The sequence below is a fragment of the Nerophis ophidion genome, linkage group LG07 (genome assembly GCF_033978795.1).
Source record: "Nerophis ophidion isolate RoL-2023_Sa linkage group LG07, RoL_Noph_v1.0, whole genome shotgun sequence".
In the NCBI taxonomy this organism is placed as follows: domain Eukaryota; kingdom Metazoa; phylum Chordata; class Actinopteri; order Syngnathiformes; family Syngnathidae; genus Nerophis; species Nerophis ophidion.
In genome coordinates, this window is record NC_084617.1 from 55,133,825 (window position 1) to 55,155,015 (window position 21,191).

The 21,191-nt window shown below is 39.3% G+C and overlaps 1 protein-coding gene across 2 annotated transcripts in view; it reads left to right on the top strand.

The window, feature by feature from the left end:
- The window catches only part of LOC133556540 (coronin-1C-A-like), a 66,720-nt gene extending 52,831 nt beyond the window's left edge, over positions 1-13,889 (top strand). For both annotated transcript variants that reach the window (XM_061906553.1, XM_061906554.1), the window contains exons 6-11: positions 84-203; positions 1,080-1,184; positions 1,283-1,428; positions 5,528-5,585; positions 5,661-5,891; positions 12,080-13,889. In XM_061906553.1, coding sequence (XP_061762537.1) covers positions 84-203; positions 1,080-1,184; positions 1,283-1,428; positions 5,528-5,585; positions 5,661-5,891; positions 12,080-12,199 — 780 coding nt within the window. In that variant the 3' untranslated portion in view covers positions 12,200-13,889. The remainder of the gene's footprint in view (positions 1-83; positions 204-1,079; positions 1,185-1,282; positions 1,429-5,527; positions 5,586-5,660; positions 5,892-12,079) is intronic.
- Positions 13,890-21,191: the final 7,302 nt, after the last annotated feature.

The window sequence follows — 21,191 nt, forward strand, 5'->3', positions numbered from 1 at the left end:
AAGGAAACATCAGGAGAAAAAAAATGCGTGTTTAACAAAATTAAAAAACGTAGTTGAAATTAGCATATTAACTATTCTTACAGGAGAAGGAAAAGGCACACGATGGTGCTCGCCCCATGAGGGCCATTTTCATGGCTGATGGAAAAGTGCTCACCACCGGTTTCAGTCGCATGAGTGATAGACAGATCGCCCTCTGGGACACGGTATGACGCGCAATGTACACTGTTGCTCACTGTATTGCAATTGCGTTGTTGATTTTACTATATCTTAAAAAAAAAAATTTTTCTATGGACATTGCCAGAGGTATTAATGTATTTAGCCGAATATAAGTCTTTGGAGATAGGGACATTTTTTTTTAAAATCATGTTTTTAATATCAGTGAAATAACTTGCTTACCGTTAAAGTTGTGTAGATTCATCCTTTGAGACCAAACAAGAAAAAAAATAATTAAAAATTCAATTAGTGGTCAATTGTACGGAATATGTACTGAACTGTGCAATCTAATAATAAAAGTTTCAATCAATCAATCAATCACACATGTATTAATCCCTCAAGGGGCGATTCATTTCAATTGCTTTATTAATGGACCCAGAGGCTGCACAGTAAAAACATTGTTATAGCATAAAGTAAGAACAGATAAGGACATAATGGGGAGGCCTTTGTGAAATCGATTGTTGATTAATGATTTCTGATAGCAGTTAAAACAAAATGGAGTGTAAACAAGCATCCATGTAGTCCTCATCTTGGCTGTATTTCTCTGCTCACTATAATATTGACATATCTATTTTTTTCAAATATTCTTACATTAGATGAAAATGAATTTTAGGAAATATACATTCAGTTTAAGAAAATGTTAATGTAATTGATCAAGGAAATTGTGTTTTGTCCACACTGTGGACTATACAAATGAAGACTTTTTGGTGTTCAACTACGCATCACATTGCATCAGGGACGTTAATTCAACCAACTTAAAAGTCAGTCATTTAAGTCGTCAAATCTTAGTTTAGTTTATCACAATCAACGTTCATTCATGCATTATCTATTAAGTTGTTAATTTTTTTTTTTTATTTTTTTTTTAGAAAAACATGGAAGAGGCCATAGCCGTCAATGAGCTGGATAGCAGCAATGGCGTGCTTCTGCCCTTTTATGACCCAGACACCAGCATTGTTTACCTTTGTGGAAAGGTATGAGATGTTTTGGCACTCAGCAGACTCCCAAACCAAAACAAATGATTTCAGAAATGAGTTGTTCTAATTTGAAATGTAAATTGCACATTTGACAGGGTGACTGCAGCATCCGCTACTTTGAAATCACAGACGAGTCACCGTACATTCACTACCTGAGCACCTTTGTCAGCAAGGAGTCTCAGAGGGGCATGGGGTGCATGCCAAAGAGGGGCCTTGATGTCAACAAGTGTGAAATAGCCAGGTAAGGCGACTCAATTTGGAAGATATTTTGTTGTTCTTCTTCTTCCTGACAGTGACATTATGGTTTTTAAGATATTTTCAAATACTGGGTACTTGCTGATCGATCGGCTATCGATCAGTATCAGCCGATTTTTGTGAAAAAGTTTGTGATTGCCATTGACGATTAATGCCTTTTCATACCGATCACAAACGCCAATTCTCTCCGTGGAAGTGTCTACATACTGTGTGGAGACGCTCTCCTTAGCACGGAAAATAAACTGCATTTCTTAGTATTTTAAATATTGTTATCAAGAAACGTTACTACTGAAAGACAAGGTTAAACATTTTGCTAATAGCTAAGCTTAGCTAATAGCTGCATATAATAAAGCTAACCACAAAGCCATCTTAAAACAACACAAAAAACAAGTGCTTAGTAAAATTTAAGAAAGGTAGATGGGTCGTGCAGCTCTACCTTAAATGGCGATTTGATATGAATCTTGATACATGGGTTACAATATGGTTCACTAACCAGACTTTTTAAACATTACAAATCGATGCGATATAATTCGATGCAGATAGAAGCTTTGCATAATGAACAGAAAATTAAATGCATCATGTATCACGTCAAATCTTTGTCATGTGTTATTTTTAAATATACACGTACAAAACAGGTGGTGCATGTATTAATTATGAGCAAATAGTAGAAATATCAACTTCAAGGCATGTCAAGCCAACAAATTAAAGAAAAGAAAATGTAAATAAAATACTTTTTGGAAAAGCTACCATGTATTTACTGTTGTTTGCTTAGGTAGCAACAATTAAATAGCAAGCTGTGTATCAAATGAAGGTGTTATAACACCACAGTAACACAAGTGCAAGAATCTATTAAGTGCTACTACATAAACCAAACAGGAGTTTCAGTGTAGAAGCTCCAATACTTGATATTCATCTATTATTTCGAATGCATTAAAAAAATACATCCGTTGTCTCTTATGATTTTGAACGAAAAGTCAAGATCCCGTTTAACTTTAAATTTTTGAAGACAAATTGTTGTGTTACAAATTTAAGTGTGGTGTTGCTTCTTATTTGTATTTATTACAAGCTGTTTTGATGTGTATGAAGCGGCAGCTGAACCAAATGTGACAGCGTGTCATTACAGCCATCGTATGGATAAAAAAATACCGGAAGCAGTATGATTAGTCTACAATCTTCACTGTCAATTAAAAACCGGTTCTAAAATATAGCAGAGTTTGGTATAGATCCCTAATGAATAGTGTAGTAGGAGATGTGATTACCTCGCAGAGGTCTGGCTAAGTTGGGGCTGGAAGTCTTTTAAATCAGTTAGTAGGTCTGCTAGTTAGCCTCCTTAGCTCCCTTATCGCCGGCTTTAGTGTCTTCATGCCGTCACAACAGGTGTGTGCTCAGATTAGTCGAGCTGCCGCTACTTTATCCCTGCTTTCCAAACGGTACAAATGGCCATGCTTTTATCCAACGGACCATTTTTTAAAACAAATCCAAACAATAACCACATTTTAAATTTAATATTTGGGGTTGGTGTTCGTAAATTCTCCCGGTGCTCTTTTCAAATGTTGCTGTGTCGTCAGTCGCAAATGAGAACAGTACTCTCGTATTGCGTCGTCACAGAAATCCATCTCTTTTCAAATGTTGCTGTGTCGTCAGTCGCAAATGAGAACAGTACTCTCTTATTGCGTTGTCACAGAAATCCATCTCTTTTCAAATGTTGCTGTGTCGTCAGTCGCAAATGAGAACAGTACTCACGTATTGCGTCGTCACAGAAATCCATCCATCCATCCATTTTCTACCGCTTATTCCCTTTCGGGGTCGCTGGGGGCGCTGGCGCCTATCTCAGCTACAATCGGGCGGAAGGTGGGGTACACCCTGGACAAGTCGCCACCTCATCGCAGGGCCAACACAGACAACATTCACACTCACATTCACACACTAGGGCCAATTTAGTGTTGCCAATCAACCTATCCCCAGGTGCATGTCTTTGGAAGTGGGAGGAAGCCGGAGTACCCGGAGGGAACCCACGCATTCACGGGGAGAACATGCAAACTCCACACAGAAAGATCCTCAGCCTGGAATTTAACCCACGACTGCAGGACCTTCGTATTGTGAAGCGGACGCACTAACCCCTCTTCCACCGTGAAGCCCGTCACAGAAATCCTCAGGCCATATTTTCTAATAGATCTACAAGCAACTGGTTTGATTTTTCAACCAAATATCTACCGATCCATAATCTATATAGATTGATCCAGCGGCTTGCAAAACGATGTATACATATCTCAAGTTAAAATCAGTTATTAGTTTGTATCGATTATTTTTACACCACTAATAAATAAATAAATACATATTACATACTGTAAATATATAACAATGGGGGTAAACTCTCAATATCTTTTTTATCCAAATAAACACAACAACATTACAGCAATCTTAACTGTCAACACGCACACACAAGTCTTGTTGGGTTCGTTCCAAAAACAATAAAAGGAAAATCCTTTTATATCTATGAATGTTGTCCTTCATCCAGGTCATTGTCATCTTAGGGCATTCAATCGATGCAACTGGACTGTCTGTTTTGTCTTAGAAGACGTTTCGCCGCTCACCTGAGTGGGCTTCATCAATTCGTGCTCATAGACTAAGATTGGGCATATCTAATCCTAGATTGAGGGACTAGATCTGACCAATCTAATTCTGTAGCTTCATCACAAACTGATGAAGCCCACTCGGATGAGCCGCGAAACGTCAAGATAATTCTACCTTTAGTTTCTTAATTATAAAAAAGCAGTGGTTTCACGTGGTCACCGTTAGCATTAGCACAATTTCGCAGTGTGAGGCGATCCTTCATCGGCTTGCGTCCTAGTAGTGCCTTCTCTTTCGCTGTGATAAAGGTCCGCTGTGGCATCTTTTTCGGTCTTATCATAATCAAAGACTTTCTGCAGAACAAAGCCCCACTTTGCTGATAAAATCCTTGCACTGAAGGGCCCGCAGGTTGAAGACTAATTAGATAAAATGCTACCTCTGAGGGGTTGTCGAGCAACCTGAAGCTGTAAAGTGAGACTGTGAGAGTTGGGACACATTTAAAGTTTTTCTGATCACACAAAGTGATCTCTAAGACAGGCTGACACAGCTGCGACTGGCGCAAAGTACAACAATTGTGGAAATAAACTTGTCAGAAGTGTCGCTCGTGATCGAAGCTCTTTGAAATGGCAGCGTTCTTTTATACAGGTCGTAAACAGGATGTGACAAAAGGAGCCCTGCCTCTTCAATATGGTTTTGCCCACATGTGTAGGAAGGGATATCAAAATGGCAGCTTCTCATTGGCTTCAAGCAGCATACAAAATAAATATATGAATGAAGCTTTCGTACGGCGAAACATGGTTCGCACACAGAGGCAGATTTGGCGCGATGTAAAAGTTCATAAACCGAAAGGGAGGCAAATGGAGGCATTCGTAAATCGAGGTTCCACATTATTTGATTTATTTTTTATTTTTGTGTACGTTTACAAACTCGGAATAATTCCCTGGACACAACAGGACTTTAGTGGAAAAACCCAAATGATTTAAATGAGTAGCACATGGTGATGCTTGCTTTTAGTTTTTGGGTACTAGTGATTTAGTTTTGATCAAAAAATTGCATGTAGTAAAAGAAAATAAGTAACTAGTTTAAATTTTGTGTTTATATTGTTAAATAGTCAACAGTATTCAAAATGAATCATTCGAAAAACAGTACAGTTAATAATGGAATCGGAATTGGCAGCATAATACCCTGATCGGAACATCCATCCATCCTTTTTCCACCGCTTGTCCCTCCCGGAGTCGCGGGGGGGGCGGGGGCTGCAGCCTATCCTAGCTGCATTCAGACGGAAGGCAGGGTACACACTGCACAAGTTTTCACCTCATCACAGGGCCAACACAAATTGACAGACATGTACACGCACATTCACACACACTATATCATTCAACTCATCACCAGTGTAATTACAAGCTTCACCATTAGGAGGCACAATCTGCTCACAGAACTGTTGGAACAGCAGCAAACTGTCTGTTGCCCCCTCCTATTTCTCTGAGTAATTGCTTTTACTTTGTCATTACCAGGTACTATAAATTGCTTGAAAGGAAGTGTGAGCCTATTGTCATGACTGTACCTCGAAAGGTGAGTATTCATTGGTAACAAATTAACTCATCTCTGTGACATGTCAAGCACACTAACTCTATTTTTTTCCGCTAGTCTGACCTGTTCCAAGACGACTTGTACCCTGACACGGCCGGGCCCGACCCAGCTCTGGAAGCTGAGGAGTGGTTCGACGGCAAGAACGGAGACCCTATCACAATGTCCCTCAAAAACGGCTACGTCCCACTCAAGAACCGCGAGTTCAAAGTTGTCAAAAAGAATGCTCTGGACGCCAAAGTGGCCAAGAATGTTGAGAACTCAAGCCCAATTGCCACAAATACATCGATTGTGAGTATGAATGCAATTTGATATGCACATAACCTGAAACCTTTGAAAGACAAATCGCATTTAGAAAACCACTGTGCCTCATACCAGGAATGTTTGGGTTCTCACTGCATCATGAAGTGCGCATGCGTCAATCTAGACGGCCGCAGCTGCAATTCGCTCCGTCTTTGTCTTTTGTCTCTTGTTCTTTTTACGCTTTGTACTTTTGTATACTTTAAAATTTACTCTACATTTACTTTTATCCAGTCGTGCCCTTCTAACCATGCAGTTTAGAAGTGTTTTGTTCGTCCTACGGACGGTGGGGACACTACTGATGAGCTCAGATGGACAACAACAGTGGAGAGGCTCCCTCATCTACACCAGGGAACAGTTGTTAGCGACAACAGTTATTAGCATCCAGCTAACAGACCCAGCGCTAACTAACCAGATCCCGGAGGAGCTAAAAAGGACTTATGGAGGTTGTTGGTTGTTGTGGTTGTTGTGGCTGTCGAGGGAAAGGAAGACGCTCGAGAAGCGAGGAGGGAGAGAAGGAAATATAAACCATATCTTCCTTCCGTCGTCATGGGTAACATGCGGTCAGGCAAATAAAATGGATGAGTTGTCGGTGCTTGCCGGTAGTCAAAGAATATCGTGAGTGTAGCCTAATGTGTTTTACTGAGACTTGGCTGCACGACGATGTTCCGGATAGTAACGTCTCTATAAACGGGTTTCAAACGGTGCGCGTTTCAAACGGTGTGCGCTGACCGGGACCGAACCAACGGCAAGCGGAAAGGAGGGAGGCTTGCTTTGTTTATCAATAAGAAATATTGTCATCCCGTTAATATTACAATAAAAGAGCGCCACTGTGACCCGAACATAGAGATGTTAGCTGTAGGACTCAGATTATATTTTTTGCCCAAGGTGATTCCGCATGTTATCAAGATGGCAGTATACATCCCCCCCTCTGCTAAAGCTGCAGCTGCCAGTGACGTCATCCACAGCTCAATAGCCAGACTACAAACCCAGAACCCTAAAGCTCTCATCTTCATCTCGGGAGATTTTAACCATGTTACTATGGACAGATCACTACCCAGCTTAACTCAGTAAGTCAGCTGCCACACCAGAGGAAATAAGACCCTGGACCTGCTGTAAGCAAACATCAAGGATGCATATAGCTCCATTGCACTACCAGAGCTGGGCCGGTTTAGACCACAACTTTGTTTACCTCAACCCCTGTTATGTGCCTCTGGTCAAAAGACAGCCTGTGACCAAAAAAACAGTGAGAAGGTGGTCAGAAGGGGTCCAAAAGACACTACAGAGCTGTTTTGAGGTAACTGACTGGCAGGTGCTCATGGAGAGGACATTGACAGGCTCACAGAGTGCATCACAGACTATATCAACTTCTGTGTTGATTTAAATGTCCCATCAAGGACGGTCACCTGCTACCCAAACAACAAAACGTGGGTGACCAAAGACATCAAAGCCATACTGAATGAGAAGAAGAGGGCATTCAATGCTGGTAACAGGGAGGAGGTGAAAGGAGTTCAGGTGCTGCTGAAGACCAAACTCAAGGAGGCCAAGGAGAACTACAGGAGGAAGCTGGAAGGGAAGCTGAAGGACAACAACATGAAGGCGGTTTGGAGAGGTATGCAGACCAACACCGGCCTCAAACCGTCGGGGGGTAAAGGGGTGCACAGAGACAAAGAGAGGGCCAATGAGCTTAAACGAGTTCTTCAACAGGTTTGACACCGTGGTTCTGACAAGCTCCCAAAACATGCCAGACGGCCCTGACAACTTCAGCGAACTAATCCTCACAGCCCCCCCACTTAACACTTCACCCTCAGAATGATGACCCCTCCCCCAACCACCTGAGACCCCCCCAGTGTGTCTGTGTGCAGAACAGGTGAATGCACAGCTAAATAAGTTCCACACAGGCAAGGCCACGGGTCCTGACTGTGAGAGCCCCACAGCTGTGTGGTGTGCTCCAGCACATCTTCAACATGAGCTTTAGGCTGCAGAAAGTCCTCACACTGTGGAAAACCTCATGCGTGGTCCCCATCCCCAAGTGCACGCGACCCAGCACGTCGAAGGACTACAGGCCGGTGGCTCTAACCTCCCATATGAAGACCATGGAGAGGTTGGTCCTGGAAAATCTCCGCCCTACAGCCAAGCCCCACCTGGACCCACTCCAATTCGCCTACCATCTTCGACTGGGAGTGGAGGACGCAGTCATCTACCTGCTGAACTGAGCCCACGCCCACCTAGACAATAGGGGTGTGGGGAAAAATCAATTCGAATTTGAATCGCGATTCTCAATTTAAAAAAAAAAAAGGTTTTTGTTTGTTTTGTTTTTTTATTTGTTTTCTTTATTTTTTATCCCAACAAAACAATACACAGCAATGCCATAACAATGCAATCAAATTCCAAAACCAAACCTGAGCCAGCAACACTCAGAACTGCAATAAATAGAGCAATTGAGACAAGACACAAACACGACACAGAACAAACCAAAAGTAGTGAAACAAAAATTAATATTATCAACAACAGTAGTGAAACAAAAATTAATATTATCAACAACAGTATCAATAATAGTTATAATTTCAGCATAGCAGTGATTAAAAATCCCTCATTGACATTATCATTAGACATTTATAGAAATAAAAAAAAGAACAGTAGTGTCACAGTGGCTTACAATTGCATCGCATCTCATAAGCTTGACAACACATTCTGTCCAATATTTTCACAAAGATAAAGTAAGTCATATTTTTGGTTCGTTTAGTAGTTAAAACTAATTTTAAATTATTGCAATCAGGTGATAAAACATTGTCCTTTACAATTACAAAAGCTTTTTACAAAAATCTACTATGTTTGCATGTCAGTAGACTCGGGTAGATCCTGCTGAAATCCTATGTATTGACAAATAGAGAATCCTTTTAAATGGGGAAAAATAATTTTTGAATCGAGAATAGTGTTGAATTGAAAAAAAAATATCAATTTTGAATCAAATCGTGACCCCAAGAATCGATATTGAATTGAATCGTGGGACACCCAAAGATTCGCAGCCCTACTAAACAAGCCTGCGAGCAGTGTGAGGGTCATGTTTTTTGACTTCTCCAGTGCTTTCGATACCATACGGACTGGGCTACTGGGTGTGTAGTTGGAGACGATGCGGGTGGAGGCAACCTTGGTGTCCTGGGTTGTAGATTACCTGACTGACTGACCACAGTACTTGTGACTGCAGGACTGTGTGTCTGACAGGCTGGTCAGCAACACCGGGGCCCCACAGGGTACAGTCCTCTCCCCCTATCTCTTCACCATTTACACCATCGATTTCCACTATCAGTCAGAGTCCTGCCACCTTCAGAAGTTTTCTAATGACTCTGCGATAGTTGGGTGTATTGAGGATGGGGATGATGAGGAATACAGGGCACTGGTGTAGGACTTTGTCACATGGTGTGGAAAGAACCACCTACAGCTCAATGTGATGAAGACCAAGGAGCTGGTTGTGGACCAATCGGGGGTGGATGTGGACATGGTTAAGGATTATAAATACCTCGGTGTACACATGACAACAAGCTGAATGGGTCAAAACGGGACGGCGTGGCGCAGTGGGGAGAGTGGCCGTGCGCAACCCGAGCGTCCCTGGTTCAATTCCCACCTAGTACCAACCTCGTCACGTCCGTTGTGTCCTGAGCAAGACACTTCACCCTTGCTCCTGATGGGTGCTGGTTAGCGCCTTGCATGGCAGCTCCATCCATCAGTGTGTGAATGTGTGTGTGAATGGGTAAATGTGGAAGTAGTGTCAAAGCGCTTTGAGTACCTTGAAGGTAGAAAAGCGCTATACAAGTACAACCCATTTATCATTTTAAAACATGCTGAGGCACTCCACAAGAAGGGACAGAGACGCCTCTACTTCCTCAGGAGGCTAGGATCCTTCCAACGTCCGTACAAAGATGTTAAAGATGTTTTACGAGTCGGTGGTGGCAGGTGCCTTCTTGTACGCCTTGGCCTGCTGAGGCAGCGGGCTGAGAGTGAGGGACGCAATCAGACTGGACAAGCTGGTAAATAATGCCAGTAACGTGGTGGGAGTGGAGCTAGACTCTCTGGCAGTGGTGTCAGAGAGAAGTCTTGCAAAACTCCTAGCCATTATGGACAACACCTCCCTCCCACTACACTCGGACCTTGCGAAGAGAATGAGCACATTCAGTGAAAGGCTCAGACTCCCAAAATGCAACACGGAACGACACAGGAGGTCCTTCATACCGACAGCCATCAGACTGTATAATGCATATGTTCCTTCTTGACTGCACTTAAATGTAGAATATATGTAGAATCTATTTATATTATTCATATATAGTATATATATATATATATATATATAATATATGTTATATATTATTTATTATTATTATTATTGTCAATTGTGAGCGAACTGTGGTGCTGAATTTCCCCCAAGGATCAATTAAGTACTTTCTATTCTATTCAATCTGTATCAGATTGTGGATGGATGCAAAGTGTACCCCTCACGCTCACCTTAATATTTACCCATGAACTAGGAAATTTCATTATTAACATCCTGTAATTGATTTTGATATTATTATTTATTCTTCTGATAGATTAAAAATTAACACTAAAGCTCTTACTAGACCCCGTTCCACTTATTTGAATGATGAAGATTATCACAGCATTTCTTCAGAAAGTATAGATAACAGCAAATGAAGATCGTATACTGCCAACCCGCAACATGTAAGTGTAAAAAAACAAATTATGATTTGAACATTTTCAGAATGTGCTCGGTCTATTTTTAAACAAAGAAAACCTATCTGACATTGTCTTCATTTTTAAATGATCATGCCAGGATTTTACCAGTCCTGCCCAGTTGGGAATACATTTTTCTCCATGTGGCCCCTGAACTAAAATGTTTGACACCCCTGCTCTGTATCACAAAACCCCACCATGAACCTGAATGGAGTAAGTTAAGTAACGTGTCCTGTTAATGAGCATGTTTTTGGGCTAATACAGTAGTCTATCAGCCTATTTCTGGGTCTGATCTCTGACTCATAAGTGATGAGGTCTGTTGCTAGGTGTTCTACTGGATTACAACCACAACACAACCACCCACCTCGGACCCAGCCCATGTGTTTTCTTGTGGCTCTGCTCTGTAATCACAGCCCTTTGCTTCAGTACCACTTGTTGGCAAGATATGTTAGCCCTCAAAGTAGTAGACGCTCACATTACACTGCAAGACTGCAGTAGTGCCCCAACTTACGATCTTTATTGGTTCTGTTGTAAAACTCTTATCTCAAAACACTTGAAAACACATTGAACTTCATTTAAATTGATTTTAACACTTAACATGTCTTTTTAAAATAAACAACTTTTAAATAATAAATATCGTATAAAAACAATACAATATAATGTACTACTAACAACTACAGTAGTTTTATGAAGTAAGGGAATGATATTAATGAACAGTATTCACATCGGATAGTGGACTTCTATTGCATATACTTCCAGCTGCTTCTCCGCCAAACACACCATCTGCAGCTTCTCCATTTTTTCATGGTTGAATGTCCACCACATTGACATTATTTTAACATTCTTGGCTGGCGGTATAGATTTATTCTGCTTCAGTACAGTGCAGACGAGCAGTTGTTTCACTAAGTCAACTATATGTTCTGTCATGTTTTGGATGATTTATTTATTTAAATTAGTGAATATCATTCATTGCTTCCCTTCACACTCACTTTCTTCCATTCAATGCAAAGTTGTGTTCTTCTCTAGCTATAGGCCTATGCTTGTGAGTAAGACCGGATGATTTGTTGATTTTTACGGGGTTTACTGTTACATTTGCTACGCCAACAAAGCGGAGAAGCTTGTAACTAATTTTTTTTGTGCAACTTAAAACATAATCATTAATGTAGAGACCTCTCTAATCTCACACTCTTAATCCCTTTGGATCAAAATTTTGGATTTTCAGATTTTGAAATGTTATTGGATTGATAGAAATAGAAATTTCTGTGCAGATTAATTTTCTTTTACATAAAGAACATTTTGGAATATCTGCAGTCATGCAAGTGATCTATTCAGCATCGTCTTCAGTGCTTTTAGGGATTGGTAGACTACATGCTAACATACAGTACTTCTTCATGTTAGCTCCCTTTTTGATATTAATATATGCTAACAATTGTTTCTTCTCATTCTTCCCACAGAAATCCGAAGCCAAGCTGGAAGAGATCTTGAAAGAAATGAAATCTCTCAAGGACCTGATCAGCAGTCAGGAGAAGCGGCTGGTCAAAATTGAAGAGCAAATGTCCAAAATTGCTATTTAGGGACCCTTCGCCCAACCTGCTACGATTCACCACGTTCCATTGGCTGGGAGTACCGCGGGACCAGTCACTGCCTATCTCAATGACAGTGTTTCGTCGAAGGCCTGCCTAGCATTGATCCCTAGCAACATTCCAGATTAACTTTTCTTAGTTAGCCCCCAACCCGATACATAACACAGTTGGAATAAGAAGGGCGTGGCAACTTTAGCAGAAAATGTTCCTTTTTTTTTGGTGACCAAGGACTTTTTCCCTTTTATTTCATGGCAGTTTTTTTTATTTTCTTGACTTGTATGAAATGTCTTACACGATCTATTTCCCAAAACATTTCTTAGGGGGGTTAATTTTCCAATATGAGCATTCCCTATGTGTTTTTAAAGTAGTGTCTCTTGGCCGTATTCCAAGATTGTAATGTGGGCAAACTGGACTTTTTGTTCTTATCTTCACTCCGATGATATTCTCTTGCTGTTTGAGGCTGCACAAATCTGCTACTTTCCCGTTTTTCCCTGACATTCGCTCTCATGCTATGTGCTCGTGCATTCCTTGACATGCACTTTGTGCTTGTAGGGAAAGTTAAGGGAAAAAAAAAATGTTTGCGGCCCACAAAAAAAAAAACGTTTAGGGGGAATTCGCTACACAACTAGTAGTCAGGCATAACGGGATTACGTTGCCGTTTCGAGACAATTTTCAACTATCAGTTTTGTGTACAAGATAATCAGATCACCCATTCAATAGATCTAAAAAAACAAAAAATTACGATTATGTGCCTCATGTTTTTGGCCTTTTTGGTGTCTTGTCACTGTGGATGTTCCGTCTTTGCTTCATGGGCGTGGGTTATATGAATATTTTGGGTTTTGCTTCTATGGTCTTTTAAAAAAAACCCTATCTCTTGTTCCAGCTGTGCTTATGTCCCTCTTCGCACTTCCACCTCTAAATACCCCTCCAGTACAATTATCGACACGGGAACCATAAGATTTCCCTTTTGTGAGCTTATAAAAGCCAAACATGGTAAACTGAGACGGGTTAAAATGTCAATTGCCTTCCATGTTTATTATGACCACTGAAAAGCCCTGAAAGTGCCATAAGCGTGATAATGAAAGTGTTGTGTGCGTGAGTGTAGTTGTAGTCGTGTAGTAAAAGAAAGATTTCAAGCTACTAATGGGAGAAAAAACGTGCAAATTCATCCAAATAGTTATTTTTTTCCCCAGACATGGACGATCTCAAAAAGCCAAAACATCCTGATAAAAAAAAGCAGCAGTATTGATCTTAGAAACAAGCCCTTTATAAACCAAGAAGACACAAATATTGGAAAAGTAGTGACTAGAAATCCAAAGGGACGCTGTAGGTTGGAAAGATAAGATGTGTGTAATTAAGGTCTCAGAGTTACATCGCTGTACATACCATGACCCTTTTTTTTTCTTCTGTTTTCCTTTGTGGCTGTGCCGAAGAGGGTGTTTGTAAAGGGGGCGGGGTTTTAAATGTTTACCCTTTTGTCCTTGTTCCCCGCGCCTCGCCATATTGCGACTGCATAACCCTCTTATATCGAGGTGCGTGTATTAAAATCAAAGTAAATCAAAGCGAAAGCAAAACCAGGTCGTAGCCTCGCGGAGCGGTGGGCTCAGCATTTTTTTTTTGTTCATTCTTCAAGTATCAAAACATTGATTATAAAAAAAAAAATAAAGACTTTTTAAAATGGGTTTTTATTGATTGAATCATTTGACCTACAGCAGGGGGTTTCAAAGTGTGGCACAGTCTCCTTTCAGAATATATGAATAGTTGAGGCCCAAAACACTGACCTGCTGGAGTTTATTTTGTTGGTTTTTGTTCAGTTTACTCTCACTGCAAGAACTAAAAATGTATATATTTTTTGCCTTAGACGAGGGGTCAGCAACGTGGCGCCCGCAGGCACCAGGTAACCCATAAGGACCAGATGAGTAGCCCGCTGGCCTGTTCTAAAAATAGCTCAAATAGCAGCACTTACCAGTGAGCTGCCTCTATTTTTTATCTTTTTTTATTTACTAGCAAGCTGGTCTCGCTTTGCGTGACATTTTTAATTCTAAGAGACAAAACTCAAATACAATTTGAAAATCCCAAAAAATATTTTAAATACTTGGTCTTCACTTGTTTAAATAAATTCATTAGTTTTTTTACTTTGTTTCTTTCAGAAAGACAATTTTAGAGAAAAAATACAACCTTAAAAATGATTTTAGGATTTTTAAACATATACCTTTTTTACCTTTCAAATTTCTTCTTCCTTCCTGACAATTTAAATCAATGTTCAAGTATTTTTTTTTTATTGTAAAGAAAAATAAATACATTTTAATTCATTTTAGCTTATGTTTTTTCGACGAAGAATATTTGTGAAATATTTCATCAAACTTTTGATTAAAATTCAAAAATATTCTGGCAAATTTAGAAAATCTGTAGAATCAAATATAAATCTTATTTCAAAGTATTTTGAATTTCTTTTAAAAAAAAATTCTGGAAAATCTAGAAGAAATACTTTCTTCGTTAGAAATATAGCTTGGTCCAATTTGTTGTATATTCTAACAAAAAGCAAATAGGTTTTTAACCTATTAAAAACATGTCATAAAAATTCTAAAATCAATCTTAATCAGGGAAAATTACTAATGATGTTCCATAAATTCTTTTTTTTATTTTTTCAAAAAGATTCGAATAGCTTGTTTTTCTCTTGATTTTTTTCCGATAAAAATTCTAAAATCAATCTTAATCAGGGAAAATTACTAATGATGTTCCATAAATTCTTTTTTTTATTTTTTCAAAAAGATTCGAATAGCTTGTTTTTCCTTTGATTTTTTTCCGTCGAATTTTAAAGAGTCATAATTGAAGATAAACTGTTTCAAAATGTAATTTTCATTTTTTTCGTGTTTTTTCCTCTTTTAAACCGTTCAATTAAGTGTTTTTTTCATCATTTATTCACTACAAAAAACCTTCCGTAAAAGGAAAAAAAATGTACGATGAAATGACAGGCAGAAATACCCATTTTTTTAATGTATATATAGATTTATTTATTAAAGGTAAATTTGGCAAATTGGCTATTTCTGGCAATTTATTTAAATGTGTATCAAACTGGTATCCCTTCGCATTAATCTAGAAGCAGCTCTTGGTTTCAAAAAGGTTGGTGACCCCTGCCTTGGACGTAACTGAAATTGGCTTACATTCTTTTCCCCCTGGGTTTTCAGTGTTTGCATATTCGGGCAGTCTTGCCTCACACTTTTAAAACCCTGTTGCCTACTTGCAATGGTAACAGTTCTGGTTGTGTGTAAGAAAGAGGAGAGTTGCAGCAAACTATTCCAAAGGGAGTCAACACGGATGAATAAAAATCAAGTACAGTCTTGAATAGTACTAATGTGGGACTGGAAAAATACACCCAGACCATCATTGAGGTAGATAATAGTCTCTTATTTTGTGTGTATATGAATCTCTTCAGTTTAATCAAGTTGTGTCAACCGCGATATGCAAGGCTTTATTTTCAAAGTGGAGCTAGTCTTCAATAGCCCCATACATCCATCCCCATACCTCCATCCATTTCCTACCGCTTGTCCCATTCGGGCGGAACAAATTTAAGAAAAAATGTCTGAGGTGAAATAGATAATGAACTTTGAACGGAACTCGGGGGGATACCAGTAGTGATGGGACATGAGTGAAAGTGGAAAGCGAGATGATTTATATCATTATTGAAGGACAATGTTATAAAATGGTGTCAAAAAGGAAGAAGTTGGTGCTTCTAGAAGCGTGTGTAGTTTTTCATAAAAGGTTATTTATTGACTGCTTTTCCAAAGGTTTTTGAAAAAAGATAGGAAAAATGTTGAAATTGTTGACATCCTAAAACAGTGGTTCTTAACCTAAGTTCGATCGAACCCTAGGGTTTCGGTGAGTCGGCCTCGGTTTGGCAGAGCCTCTGCCGCTGAGGTCAAGACACACCCGACTCGTCGTGTACATTAAATCTTCTCCCTATCGGTGGATTACGAATAGCTCCAAACAATGTTCCATCTAATATTCCGTCTGATTTGCAAGTGTGTAATTTGTTGTGAGTTCATGCACTGTGCTGGTTTTGTTCTTTGAACAAGGTGCTGATCATGCACACTTCATTTTGTGCACCAGTCGAATAAACTTGAATTTGAAAAAAATATATATTTAGTTTTTCACTTAGAGAGGGTTCGGTGAATGCGCGTATAAAAACTGGTGGGGTTCGGTAACTCCAACAAGGTTAAGAACCACTGTCCTAAAACCACGTTTGTTGGGGGGGAAAAGGAACTTAATGAAAAGTGATGAAAGTCGGTAGGAAATAGAACAATGACTCATGAAAGTCCACATTCAAGGTTCCACACACACCGCCAACATTTGCGAACCAGAATTAGGTGATTGAAAAAAAGGAAAGTGTGCCTCACAATGCAAAGGTCCTGGGTTTAAACTTTGGTACTCCGGCTTCCTCCCACCTCCAAAAACATGCACCTGGGGATAGGTTGATTGGCAACACTAAATTGGCCCTAGTGTGTGAATGTGAGTGTGAATGTTGTCTGTCTATCTGTGGTGGCAACGTGTCCAGGGTGTACACCGCCTTCCACCCATGTGCAGCTAGGATAGGCTCCAGCACCCCTGTCACCCCAGGAGGGACAAGCGGTAGAAAATGGATGGATGGATGTTAAATCTATTTGTGGCATCATTGAACTCATCACCTGTGCATCTCATACCCCATAACTGTAGTGCATTCAAGAACCCTTGATTCAAGTTTAGTTTATTGGAACATACAAGGTTACGTTGACACATACAGTGGGGTAAAAAAGTAGTCAGCCACCGATTGTGCAAGTTCTCCCACTTAAAATGATGACAGAAGTCTGTAATTTTCATCATAGGTACACTTCAACTGTGAGAGAAGGAATGTGAAAAAACAAATCCAGGAATTCACATTGTAGGAATTTTTAAGAATTTATTTGTAAATTATGGTGGAAAATAAGTATTTGGTCAACCATTCAAAGCTCACTGATGGACGGTTTTGGCTCAAAATCTCACGATACATGGCCCCATTCATTCTTTCCTTAACACGGATCAATCGTCCTGTCCCCTTAGCAGAAAAACAGCCCCAAACCGTGATGTTTCTACCCCCATGCTTCACAGTAGTTATGGTGTTCTTGGGATGCAACTCAGTATTCTTCTTCCTCCAAACACGACAAGTTGAGTTTATACCAAAATGGATACATGGATGATACAGCAGAGGATTGGGAGAATGTCATCTGGTCAGATGAAACCAAAATAGAACTTTTAGGTATAAACTCAACTCGTCGTGTTTGAAGGAAGAAGAATACTGAATTGCATCCCAAGAACACCACACCTACTGTGAAGCATGGGGGTGGAAACATCATGCTTTGGGGCTGTTTCCCTGCTAAGGTGACAGGACGATTGATCCGTGTTAAGGAAAGAATGAAACCTCCTTCCATCAGTGAGAGCTTTGAATGGTTGACCAAATACTTATTTTCCACCATAATTTACAAATAAATTCTTTAAAATTCCTACAATGTGAATTCCTGGAATTTTTTTCCCCACATTCTGTCTCTCACAGTTGAAGTGTACCTATGATGAAAATTACAGACCTCTGTCATCATTTTAAGTGGGAGAACTTGCACAATCGGTGGCTGACTAAATATTTTTTGCCCCACTGTATATGACACTAAGTCATGGAGGTTTAGGAATATTTTAAAAAGAGATCTCTATGAGTGTGTACGGTAAATGCAAGAAATAACTGGTTTACAATCATATTTTCAAGGTATGTTAATGCCATCTTTTAATAAAGCCAAAAACTTTAGGTTTTTACATCATGTATTTTCAGGAGTCAATAATAAATGTAGTTTACGAGCCTAATCGGCGCTGTTATGGAGCATTTAACTCAGAACACTTTTAAACTGCTGCCCCCCCCCCCCAAAAAAAAACCCAGCACAATTTTAACATGTAAGATGCCTTTTGAAATAAAAACTTAGATAAGAAATATTAAATAAAAACAATCTTAAGAATGTACTACCAACTACATTATTTTTATGAAGTAATGATACTGTAAAAAATATATTAGAGATTGGACTTCTACGGTGTATTCTTCCAGCTGCTTCTCCATCAAACACACCATCAGCAGCTTTTCCATACTTTCATGGATACATGTCTACTGTTCAGATATTATTTTAACATTCTTTTATTAGCTACACACTGTTGTCAAGTTTGTGATGATTTATCTCCATAATTCAGTGAATATCATCCACTTACACTACTCAATACTGTCCTTCACACTCACGTCCTTCCTTCGCATGATTGAAAAACAAATGAAGTTATGTCTATATCTTGCTATAAGCTCATGCTAGCGAGTAAGACCAGATGATTGGGCCGGATCTTAGGAAATTGGCTTTTTCAGGGCTGATTTTTTCTATTCCCAACCATGCTGTGGATATTTTGTGGATCTGTGGAGGGAATACTTCAAAAACATCAATCCTAATGAGAGACAAGAAAACAAAAGTTTGTTTTTTGCATTGTAGTTAGTAAAATTAGAATGGCAATGCTGCCAATGGGACACCCGGCAGATCCTTGAATTGACATTTTAACCTTGATAGCAAACATAGAACACTGATTTCCATAACTGAGGTGCTCCTCAGGGGACCCATTTAAGTCCCTTTCCTTATTGGCAGTTACACCTTTATTTTCAGGAACGTGATTTATGTAACTAAGGTGTTGCTGAAGCTTGCTTACTACAGTTGCAGTCAGTAGTCATTTGTTCAAAGTCTTAAGTTATACTGGTGGTGTTCCTCAAGGTTCCGTCTTAGGTCCTATTTTGTCCTCATTGGGCTTTTCAACTTTTGGCCTGTGAGTTCAGTTCAAAACATTTGAGACTCACATTTTTGCAGCAAATTCATCAAAACGCTACATCGAGATGATATTGACCAGCTTTTTTGCAGAAGGTCGTTATACGGGAACTACACCATTTTTTTTAATTTGGCTATCATTCACAATCCTTATTTGGGACAAGAACACGTGTGTTTCTCTTTCTGTGCAGTAAGAATCCTAAAAAACGGCTAGTATGTAGATAATGGCAGTACTCTATTCCGTCCAATAAGGCATCTAAAAAAAAAACTGCCAACAATACTTCATTTTCACTTCGTGACCTAAAAGTCAACCAAGTTTTAGCAATATTGTTTTTCTAAAAGGATTACGCAAAATTCATCATCTAAACGGGGAACACAAGTCTTGTGCTGAAAGATATAAACATCCCATTAGTCGGCATTCCAGTGAGATCAGACGTTGTACAGTAAGCAATTGTTTTATTATGATCTTAGTTTGTATCTTTTTTTTAGTACTTAGCACTACTGCTACATGATGCTTAGTTTTTAGATCTGATCAGCTTTAAAGAAAGTAGCTCATCCTCCTTGTTTTCAGGCTCAAAATATATATGGTTCTGTATCATCAATCGTCTAAAAGTAGTCTTTGTAGACCCCAACTCAAACAATTTGAAAAACGTATTTGCTGTCAATCAGTAAGGATGCCATGATTAGTTTTATTTGTTGTTGTTTTGATGGATATAGCGAACGTTGTGGTGCGCATGTGAAATTATTATGCTGCCGTATGCTTAAAAATAGTACAAGTTATTATGAATGTGCCTGTTACTACGGTACATATATACTTACAGTGTGTATATAAAACCTTGATTAATGTTTTTGGATGGGTTTTTTTAAGAGCGCTTTATAGGCGGAATAGATGGAATCTCTATTACCCGCATTGTTAGCCACCTCTTCTTAGGGTGTCTATGATATAGAGAGAAAGACAAATGTGTTTTTGTCTCAGATACTGTGTATCTGGATTGTGAAAATTATTTCCTTATCTTTTATTATGTTCCTAGTTTGTATCTTGTTTCGTACTTAGCACTACTGATACATGGTGCCTAGTGTTTGGATCTGCTTATCATTTAGCTTTGAAGAAAGTAGCTCATCCTCCTTATATTCAGGCTCAAAAATATATGGTTCTGGATCATCATTTGTCCCAAAGTAGTCTTTGTTGTCTGTCACTAAGTATGCCATGATTAGTTCTAATTGTTGTTGTTTTGATGGAATAGCGAACGTGATGCGTTTGGGAAATTTTTAGGCTGCCGTATGCTTAAAAATAGTACAAGTTATTATGATTGTGCAGGTTACTACAGTACAGTGTGTATATAAAACCTTGTCTGAGGTTATTAGGAATGTGGCTGTTACGACAGTACATAAAGTCGCGATCAAAAAGTTTACATACACTTGTAAAGAACAATGTCATGGCTGTCTTGAGTTTCCAATCATTTCTACATCTCTTTTATTTTTTTCTGATAGAGTGATTGGAGCATATACTTGTTTGCCACAAAAAACATTCATGAAGTTTGGTTCTTTTATGAATTTATTATGGGTCTACTGAAAATGTGACCAAATCTGCTGGGTCAAAAGCAATGTTAATATTTGGTTACATGTCCCTTGGCAAGTTTCACTGCAATAAGGCGCTTTTGGTAGCCATCTACAAGCTTCTGGTTGAATGTTTGACCCTTCCTCCTGACAAAATTGGTCCAGTTCAGCTAAATGTGTTGGTTTTCTGACATGAACTTGTTTCTTCAGCATTGTCCACACATTTACGTCAGGACTTTGGGAAGGCCATTCTAAAACCTTAGTTCTAGCCTAATTTAGCCACTCCTTCACCACTTTTGTCGTTGTCCTGTTGGAACACCCAACTGCGCCCAAGACCCAACCTCCGGGCTGATGATTTTAGGTTGTCCTGAAGAATTTGGAGGTAATCCACCTTTTTCATTGTCCTATTTACTCTCTGTAAAGCACCAGTTCCATTGGTAGCAAAACAGGCCCAGAGCATAATAGTATGGTGTTCCTCGGTTAATACCCAACATGTTGCTGGGTATTGTGGCCAAGCAGCTACATTTATTTTTTTTAGTCAACCACAGAACTTTCCTCCAGAAGGTCTTATCTTTGTC